The sequence below is a fragment of the Spermophilus citellus genome (genome assembly GCF_964194105.1).
Source record: "Spermophilus citellus genome assembly, chromosome: 4".
Classification (NCBI taxonomy): domain Eukaryota; kingdom Metazoa; phylum Chordata; class Mammalia; order Rodentia; family Sciuridae; genus Spermophilus; species Spermophilus citellus.
In genome coordinates, this window is record NC_138185.1 from 7,024,553 (window position 1) to 7,034,391 (window position 9,839).

Consider the following 9,839-nt stretch of genomic DNA (forward strand, 5'->3'; position numbering starts at 1 on the left):
TCCTCCAGTTTCCCCTAACACCCACCAGGGCCTCCAGGGCTGAATCCCACCTCAGACCACCTCGTGACCTCTGGCTACTGCGTGTTGCGATGACACAGATCTACTCCTTCCTCGGAACTCGGCCCCCTGCAGAGGTCCAATCAGCCCCGAGACACAGGAACCCATACCGGACGGATGCCACTGCAGCCTCTGGTCCCCCAACTGCCCACCCAGAGGACCTGTGGGAGTGCTCCCCTCAGCAGCCACACCTGCCCAGGAGGAAGAGAGACGCTGGGCCGAGTGAGTCAGGGGAGACCCAGGTCACCTCTGGGAGCACCCTCAGTACCCAGGGCAAGAAGAATGTTTCCGGTCCCCACAGGACAGATCACTGCCTCAATGGGCCAGAAGAAAGAATCCTACCTCCCAGCAACTCAGTCTTGCCAAGTTGAGAATTTGAACTTGAACTGGGAACTAGACGACATTGCAAATTACTTTTTATATTCTCAGGGTGATGAAATCAGGGTTATCATCGTCTTCTGATATACATTCAGGGTTGAAATATCATGACAGCTACAACTGTTTTAAAGAATTTCTTTTTCAGTTGTAGATGGACACAAAACCTTTGTTTATTTTTTTATGTGGTGCTGAGGGCCAAACCCATGCCTCACACATGCTAGGCAAGCACTCCACCACTGAGCCCCAGCCCCAGCCCAACGGCTATAATTCTTAAATGATATTAGTGACCATAAAATCAGGGTCAGGGGACATGGAGGTTCTTACAGTACTTTTTTTCTGTATAGTTGAACTTTTTCGTAATTAAAAAATTATGAAAAATATTTTTTTTGTTTTGTTTTGCTACTGAGGATTGAACCCAGGGGCACTTAACCACTGAGCCACATCCCAGCCCTTTTTATTTTTTATTTAGAGACAGGGTCTTGCTGAGTTGCTCAGGGCCTGGCTAAATTGCCGAGGCTGGCTTTGAACTTTCGATCCTCCTCCATTGTTTTATTTTATTTATTTATTTTTGGTTTGTTTAATGCTTACAGGTACAGCAGATGCTAACTGACTAGAGTCACATATTTCACTGAGATGAGCAGGTGGCTAGCTGTGGAGTATAATTTCTGTGACCTTGGGAAAGTCACAACATTTTCAAGCCCAGCTGCATGGCACAGGTGATGGAGTGACTTCATGCCTTGGTCAGGAGAAAGGGGCGAGGCCTGGCAGAGGGGAGCCCTACCTACTTGCATCCAGACTGGGTCACCTCTGAGGACACAGCATCGACGTCACCCACCCCTTCTTCCCACACCTGGGGATCTGTCCTTCCTGAAGGTTTTTCTGCTGTGGCTGTGTGATCTCAAGGTCACATGCTTCTACAAATTTCAAGTATCCAGATCCACCAATGTGATGAGAGGGAACAGTGAGGGTCCGTTTTTTCCTGGGAATTACAAGTCGTTACAGCTGAGAGTTTTAATCGAGGCAGACCCTGAGGGATTGCTTGACCTCTCTGAGACTCAGTGTCCTCCTCTGTAAAACTGGGGTAAACAGAGTGCCCCCTCAAAGCAAGTTAAAAAGAAAAGCTGGGCACAGTGGTGTGCACCTATAATTCCACCAACTCAGGAGGCTGAGGCAGAAGGATGGAAAGTTTGAGGCCAGCCTCAGCAATTTGGCAAGAGCTTTCTCAAAATTAAAAAAAAAAAAGTGGGGTATTGGGGCTATAGGTCAGTGGTGGAACACCCTGGGTTCAATCCCCAGCACCAGGAAGATAAAAAGAGGACAAATGAGATTGAGAAACAAATTGGGACCCCTGAGGGCCTTGCCAGAGTTCACACTGCTGTCCCCCACCTGCTAGTGACACCTGTTCCCATACTTCTCCCCAATAACCCCTGGTGGCCCTCCCAGGTGCCCAGAGGTATAAATCTCAGCCCCAAAGATAAGCAGGCTCCCCAGATTGCTAGTCAGCAGGACGTAGCCCAGAAAAGCTGGACCCACATTCCTTCCCACTCAGGGGTCCCATTCCCACCCACTATCACAACCATCATCCCCATTTTTTTAAACTTTTTTTTTAGTTGTAAGTGAACACATACCTTTATTTTTATGTGGTGCTGAGGATGGAAGCTGGTGCCTCACAAATGCAAGGCAAGTGCTCTACCGCTGAGCTATAACCGCAGACCCCCTTCATCCCCATTTTAAAGACGGACACACTGAGACCCAATGGTGCATGTCTGTAATCCCAGCTACTAGGGAGGCTGAGGCAGGAGGATCTCGAGTTCAAAGCCAATCTGGGCAACTCAGCGAGACCCTGTCTCAAATAAAATTCTCAAAGGACTGGATGTAGCTCTGGGGAAAGTGCTTGAGCTCGTGAGGCCTTGGGTTCAAGCCCCAGAACCACAAAAACATTTTTGGACAAGTGAGGTGGAGGGCAGCCCCTCCTCTCACCAGCACATTCCACGCCTCGGGACTTCTATGTGTCCAGGCACCCTGCCCCCAGGACCTACGACCTTCCAGCTGTGCCCACCCACACCCAGGAAAAGTGCAGAGCATGGCCGCAGGATGACCAGCACGTTACTGGAAATATCAAAAACAGAGGACACAGCCGAAAAGTCCATTCTCAGGGACGTGGATAGAGGGAAAACGAACCCGAAACCGATTCAAATTCCAGCACACGGGACAGAAGAGCAGAAGAGCAGACCACAGCTCTGTGCACACCCGGACCAGTGTGGAGCCCAAAACCCAGAGCGAAAAAACAAATGAACCATCGGAGAACCCCTCAGTACAGAGGGTCAAAGAGCCCGGCACACCAGGAAAAAGAACTCATTGCTTTGTAGGTAAACATTCCTCATCTTCTCCTTTTTTTTTTCTTTCAGGCAAATGATTGAATGTGTAGTTTTAAATTTCACCTGGAAAAGTATGTGGTGCGAGGAAAAACACAGGGAGATCATTGTTTGAAATTTCAACTAACACATTGTTTAAAAGTTAAAGTTCCCAATGTTTCTGGGATTTTCGGCCACTCTACTGTAAACACACACTCTCCCTCTCTCTCCCCACAAGCGCTCCTCTCTGTATTTAAGAGTAACTATTAGAACATCTGGAGACATGGAGGAGCTATTGGTCTGAATTGCATCCTGGTCTTTAATGGAAAACCCAGAGAAATCCCGGGAAGGGCTGCAGTTCGGTAGACAGTAGGGTTAAGGGCAAGGTCGGTGGCTCTGATGTTTTCAGTTGCACAAACCTACCAGGATAACAGAGGCGCTAGGGGTGGGGAAGCTTGGCAAGTCTTTGTGCGATCTTGGCAGACTTTTTGTAAATCTCAGACTAGTCTGAAATAAAAAGTGTATTTTTAAAATATCTGGAAGGTTCCACCCAAAGTGAGCAACAGGAGGTCTGGGGAAGAGGAAAGGACCCGGACCCGGGGGTGGGGGTGGGGTTGCCCGGGGTCCTCAGTCTCGTCTGCAACAGGATGAATATTGGTTGTGGATCAAATGGATTCTGCTCTCCCTTGTGCAATTCAAACCAATTTTTTAAATATTTCATAAGAAGACCTAGCTCCCTGAACCGAGGTGTCATAGTTCGACTTTTCCCCCGACATCACGTTCCCCGCGGAACAGAAAACCCTCTGGGACGGAGGCTGAGACAGTGGCCCTGGTTCTCCTCGGCTTCTCCTCTGGCAGAAGTTAATACGGAGCCTAGGGACCCCTGCTCTTGCGAGCGGGACTCCGGCAGGAGTGGTCCCAGGGCGCCACGAGCAGGTCCCCGCACGGCCTCCACCCTCCAGCCTCCGGGCAGGGGATGCCGAGCCCGGCAGGGCCGCCGGCCGCGGGGCAGGACCGGGCTCCCGCCCGGGGTGGGTGGGCGCCGGGCCGAGGCCGAGGCTGCGGGCGCGAGAGGGCCTCTTCCACCCGGTCCCCAGGCTGTCCCCGCACCTCTCCATCCACGCCCGGCCTCGCCCGAAGCCCTCCCCAGGTCCCGCCGTCGCGCCCACAGACCGCGACTTCCCGCGGCGGGATCGGCCCACGGGACCCCACTGCGGTCCCCGAGAGCCTCCGGCAGGGGCAGGGGCAGCGGCCGGGCCCTCCCCGGTGGGGTCCGCGCAGGGTCCCTCGCGGTGCCCGGGACCGGCGCGTCCGGCGGGGGCTGGGGCCACTCACCGCGTGCGCCGGCGGGTCAGCAGCAGCAGCAGCAGCAGCGCGGCCAGGAGGCCGAGGAGCGCGGCCCAGGACATGGCAGCGGCGGGCGCGGTCCCTCCAGGTAGGCAGCGCACCGCGGCCCCGCGGTCCCGAGACCTCGCCGCCGCCCCGCCCCAGCGCGCAGCCCCGCGGACGGCCCCCGCCCCCGCCCGGGGCCACGTGGAGGGGACGGCGGGCGGCGGGGGCGCGGGCGGAGGAGGGGGCGGGAGCGACCCGGCGAGGGCGGCGCGAGGGGCGATGGAATGCCGGGGGAGGGGCGGGGGAGGGACCCGCGGGCCCAGGCCGAGGGGGAAGCCGGGGACAGGCGGGCTTTCCCACCGCCGCGGCCGAAGCCCGTCCGGCTCCCGAGCCTCCCTCCCCGTCCCAGGCGCTGAGTTCCCCCCCGTCGGGCTGGGCTGCGAGGCTGGACTCCAGCGCTCCTGCTCCTCGGTGTATTGTCGTCGGGAACTCCAGCCCGAGAGGAGGAGAGCCGCCCAGCAGGTCCTCACCGGGGCTGTCTGTGCACAGCACCAACCTGTTCCTGAGCTTTTAGGGCCTCAGGATGCCGGGCCGCTGGTGCCCAGGGTGCCAGCCCCCCGGCCTGTGTCTCTGCAAGGGACCTCCCCGGGTGCCAGAGGACCTGGGCTTCCCGTTTGCAGGGAGCAAACCTGGGCCTGGCTGCAGGTTGGCTCCCCAGAAGCTCCCGCTGTCCCCCTTCCCATTTCCACCCCGGGGAGCCCGGAGCAGGTAGCTTAGGACAGTCCAGCTGCCAGGTAGAGACGTACTTTCCGCAGGGGGTTCTGAGGAACTGACCACCTTGTCACTAAAAAGGAAGCACCAACTGCCCAGGGCTGGGTGCAGGTAAGTTCCCTGAAAAGATGGGCCAAGGTGCTCTGTCTGGGTCCTGTGCCTCCCTGCTGGCTCAGGCAAGGTTTGGTCAAGTTTGGTCTCCAGCGTCACCCTCATCTCCCTACAGACCAGGCTTCCCACAGAAGTCAGAAGATCTCACCAGACCTGCTCACCACGGCACTCCTCACCCAGGGCAAGGCCACAATCTTTACAAGGCCCCCCAAGGACCCCCAGATCCTCCCAGCCCACCTGCCCCTCCCCGCTCCAGCCCTGCTCTCCCCTACACTCTGCAGCAGTCACACTGATCTCCCTGTCCCTCCCAGAGGGGCCAGCTGCCTTGGCACCTGCTGTTCCCTCGCCCAGAAGCTCTTCCCAGGGAGATGCACGCCTCACTCTTTTTGTCGTGCCCCCCCACCTCGTCTCTGCTCATGACCGTGGCCCTAAAGCAGTCACCATCACTCTGCTGCTTTGACCCGTTGGACCAGGGTTGGGGTGACACCTGTGTGTCCCACTATCCTGCTGGAGATTCCTTTACTAGACGTCTCAATTTCGGCCGTCAGGGAGCCAGGTGAGCTTCACGTGGCCTCAGCAGACCCACAACAGAAGGACTTTCCACTCGGCTGAGGAGAAAGCCAACGCTCCCAGAAGGCTGCGTGGGCCCGGGAGGCTCTTCCAAATCTGCGGCCTCCCTCAGTGCGCTTCACGGCGCCTCAGCCAGCGCCCGGCCAGGGGACCCTGGGCAGTCTGCTCCATCTCTCAGCTGGGGCTCCTGGCTGATGCGATGGGGAAGAGAACCTCATGGGGTCAAGGTGGAGCAATGACCTGATCCAGGTGACACACCTGTCCAAGAGCCAGGTGTGGGTAAACATGGCCAGGGTCCTGTCTCAGTAGGAAGAACAGTGCCTTCCGCACAGGGCTGAGGGGGTGTTAAATGAGAGAGAATGATTCACCCAGCACAGGGCCGGGCACACTGTGGGTGACTGAAGAAGGTCAGCTCTTCGACGGCCACCCCGGCTCAGTCAGTCCCGGCCATCAGTCTTTCTGGATACCCCCTTCCCACCTCCACTTGGGGCAAACTCCCTGGGAAGCATCCAGAGCTGCTCACACCAGAGAGAGAAGGCTGTGCCGGAGCCTCCTGCCCCTCACCCACAGAGCCCGACTGGTTCAGAGCGGGCGTTAGGAAGGCCGCCTGGCTGTCCCCGGAGAGTGGACCACAGTTGGGCTGCGTCAGTCCAGGGGTACCCTGTGTGCCAGGGATTGGTCCAGAGGTGGACACCTTCCGGAAATATGTGTAGGTTTCTGGAAAATGTTTCTATTTGCCTCCTCTGGACTTTGGGGACCATTGTGAAAGGACAAGATGGGGGCGTGGAAGGCCGGGGATGTTGCAAAGTTCCAAACCGGAGCTGCAGAACCGCCACCCCTGGAAGCCCCACCCAGACTTGTTCCATGAGATGATCGAACGTGGGGTGAGTCAGACTCTCTCTCCATTCCTAAAACGACCTCTGTGATGGCCATAGGGAGGACTGAGCTAATCGGGCATCCAAAGCACCTCGTGCAGGACTCGCCCCAGTAAGAACTCAGAGCAGGGAAACTCAGATCTGGCTGTGCCTTCTGGCGAGAACGGGCGGCCCTGAAAAGCAGCCGAAGTTCAAACTCCCCCCAGGACTGGGAGGACCCTGCCTAGGCCTGGGCGGATGTGGCCTCAAGGGCAAAGAGGAGTGAGGGCTGCCCCAAGGGTCACCTGCTGGCCCGCCACAGAAGAGCTGGAGTACAGGACCTGAGCGCCAAGTTCCCACCCCAGAGTCCCTCATGTCACACTCAATCCTGGGCAAGTCACTTCACCTCTCGGAGCCTTGACCTCTGCATCTGTGCCACGGGCACGTGGCTGGTGACCTCAGGGGTTGCCCACAAGGCTGACCTTGGCATCCAAGGCTTCATCTGGGAGGTGGAAGCCACAGGTCGTCCACCTCCCAGGGAACTCTGCTGTGCCAAGCAGCAGGACCTTCTGCTGGAGGAGTCCCAGTGTGTCCAGATGTCTGCTGTCCCCAGAAACAAGACATCTGCGCAAGTGTCCCTTTCCACCCAGCTTCCGCTGACTTACGTGGCTGTCACAGGGTCAGGAGGACAGGGTCAGGACCCCGCCGTCAGAACATGGAGTGTGCCCGGAAGGGCCCCCCTGGGCACCCTACACCCCGGCTTTCTGTCTCCGGGGCCTGTGTGTCTGCACCCTAATGACTAGGAACACAGGGTATGGAGAAAGCAGGACATCGGGTGTGTCGTCTTCTTCAGAGCTGACACCGCCCGTCAGAGAGGGCAGTCTTCAGTGTGTGGTAATTGTAGCTCTCGCTTGAGGGGGTGATTGTTAGGGTTTGGATAGGAGGTGTCCCCGGACCCCCGTTAACAGGCGTGTGGAGGTGAAATGCCTCCATTATGAGTCTGGTAACCTGACCGGTCCATCCAAGTTTGAATGACCCCTCTGGATGGTGACTGTCAGCAGGTGGGACGTGACTGGAGGAGGTGGGTTCCTGGGGCCCTTCCCCTCTGCTTCCTCACTGCCATAAGGGACAGCTTTTCCCTGGGGGCCAAGTGTTGTCCGTCTGTGGACTGAGACTCTGAAACCATGAACCCCAAATAAATAAATGTTTCCTTCTTGTCAGGTGTTTTGCTCACAATGACACAAAAACTGACTAAAACAGTAATTAAGGTCATTTGAAACTCTTTTCCATAAAACCTCATTTACTCCCCACAGGGATCCTATAAAACAGATACTATCATTATTCCCAACTGCAGATGGGGAAACCAAGGTCCAGAGAGGGTCAGTAACTTATGCAAGGTCACAGAGTACTTCCTCTGATCAGCCAGGGCATGGACTGCGAACACCTCTCTGGAAGCCCCTCTGCCCTTTTGGTTCTGGCAAATCTGTTATGGGGAGGGATGTTACCCTGGTCTTCTGAGTCACCAAGATGTGACATTTCTAGGAGGGAAATGAGGAGGGAGCCAGAGGAAGCTGAGAGAAAGAGACGGGGGAAAAACGGAAAGAAAGGAGGTAGGGAAACGGAGAGGATGGGGGCGTGGCTCCAGCCCAGGAACAGAGGGGGCGTGGCTCCAGCCCAGGAGCGGGCAGAGTGACCGGCTTCCCCTCCCTGCACCCCTGGGCGAGAGCTGGGAGCAAACCCGGGAAAGCAGGGCCTCTGCCCACCCCAGGGTCCAGCTGTCAGTCAAGCTCCTGCACGGGACATCTGAGAGGGGCCTTCCCATGGCGGCTGCAGCTGGAAGTGTAGTGGCCTCTGAAACAAGAGCCGGAATCCCTGCTGTGGCTTCCTCCTGCTGGAGGGCAACTGGGTGGAGAGGAAACAGGGACCAAACCGGCAAAGTCTCTGTTGCTTTGTGCTTTTAAAGAGGGTGGCAAATTCAATGCATCCACCAAGGATAGGGTAACGCTGGGGTAGAACAAAAGAGACTTCCTCCAAGCTGGAATGTGTCTGGTTTATCTCAAGCTAATATCAGTGCTCCCAGCAAGTATTTCCAAGCATGAAGCAAGCCAGTCATATGGGGAGGCGATAGGGAGGGGTGAGGACAGGGGAAAACCGGAACATGCTGTTCCTTACAAAAGGAAGCAGCCTTCACCAAGTTCCAGCCAACTGTATGCACGCAGATATACAGGCCCAGCATGGCAAGACTCCAGGCTCAAGGGAAGCAAGAAACCACGTCTCAAATGATTTTAAAACATGAATAGGCCACCTACACACGTCTGAAATCTAGCTGTGCCAAGGGTCCGAGTGCTGTGGAGCAACCCACGGTTCTCTGTAGGAGGAAAGCCCCCGAGCTGCCCCAGGACCCAAGAAAGAGGCAGGCAGATTTCAAACTGCAGAGTGCCATCTCTTGGGAGAGTTACCCACTGGGCGGCAGTGAGAACAGGTGGATCTGCACCATCTGGGTCAAAGGGAGGGCTGTGTATTAGTTAAGATGAAAGTGACTTCATTCAAACAGAATGGAGCTGGTCATCTGAAGCTAACATCAGCCTGGCACCAGGGTGGATGACAGGTGTCCACATACCACTCTGATGGTTTTGTGCCGGGAAACTATTCAGGGAAAACAACCCGGGGCAGTGACCGGTGGTTAGGACTCAAGATGGTCACAGTCACTTCAAGCCGATCACACGCCATGGTCCTTTCTGTTGGGATGTTCTCTGTATCGCTTACGTACACAGCAGACTGTTTTCTACCCCGGGTTTCCCATCTGGGCAGGGTAATCCAGGGCTCCCCTCCCACAGAGGGGACATGTCTAGGACAGGCCACAAGCACTGTGTTGTCAGCTTTGTCGCTGCTGTGGCTGGAGGATCCAACCAGAACAACTGTAGAGGAGGAAAAGCTTCTTTGAGGGCTCAGGTTTCAGAGGCCTCAGTCCACAGAAGGCCGGCTCCATTCCTCGGGGCTCAAGGTGAGGCTCAACATCATGGCAGGAGAGAGTGACCCAGGAAAGCAGCTCACATCGCGGTGGCCAGGAGGCAGAGAGCGGCCACTTGCCAGATACAAATATGTGCCCCAAAGTTGCGCCCTAATCCCCACCTCCCAGCCACACCCCACTGCCCTCACCACCCAGTTAACCCCCAGGAGGGGATTAACTCACTGGTTGGGTTAAGGCTCTCACAGCCCCACCATTTCTCCTCTGAACCTTCTTGCATGTCTCACACGTGAGCTTCTGGGGCACACCTCACCTCCCAACCATAACAAGCATTTAATGACAGGGACACACCCGTGTGTTCAGCAGCCTCTCATTGGGAATTTCAAAGGAGAAAGGGAAGACCAGAGGCAGCGAGATGGGGGACTGGCCCTTCCTGTATCCAGG

At 56.4% G+C, this 9,839-nt stretch overlaps 1 protein-coding gene and 1 long non-coding RNA gene across 2 annotated transcripts in view; one reads left to right on the top strand and one right to left on the bottom strand.

Moving 5' to 3' along the window:
- The window catches only part of PTGIS (prostaglandin I2 synthase), a 35,477-nt gene extending 30,632 nt beyond the window's left edge, over nt 1-4,845 (bottom strand). Inside the window, exon 1 of the mRNA XM_081292752.1 lies at nt 4,125-4,845. Within this exon, the coding sequence (XP_081148878.1) occupies nt 4,125-4,198 (74 nt within the window). The 5' untranslated portion in view covers nt 4,199-4,845. The remainder of the gene's footprint in view (nt 1-4,124) is intronic.
- Nucleotides 4,106-7,622, top strand: LOC308648053. The gene is made up of 3 exons (XR_014021770.1): nt 4,106-4,224; nt 4,937-5,003; nt 5,119-7,622. It is a non-coding gene; the product is annotated as an uncharacterized lncRNA (long non-coding RNA).
- Nucleotides 7,623-9,839: the final 2,217 nt, after the last annotated feature.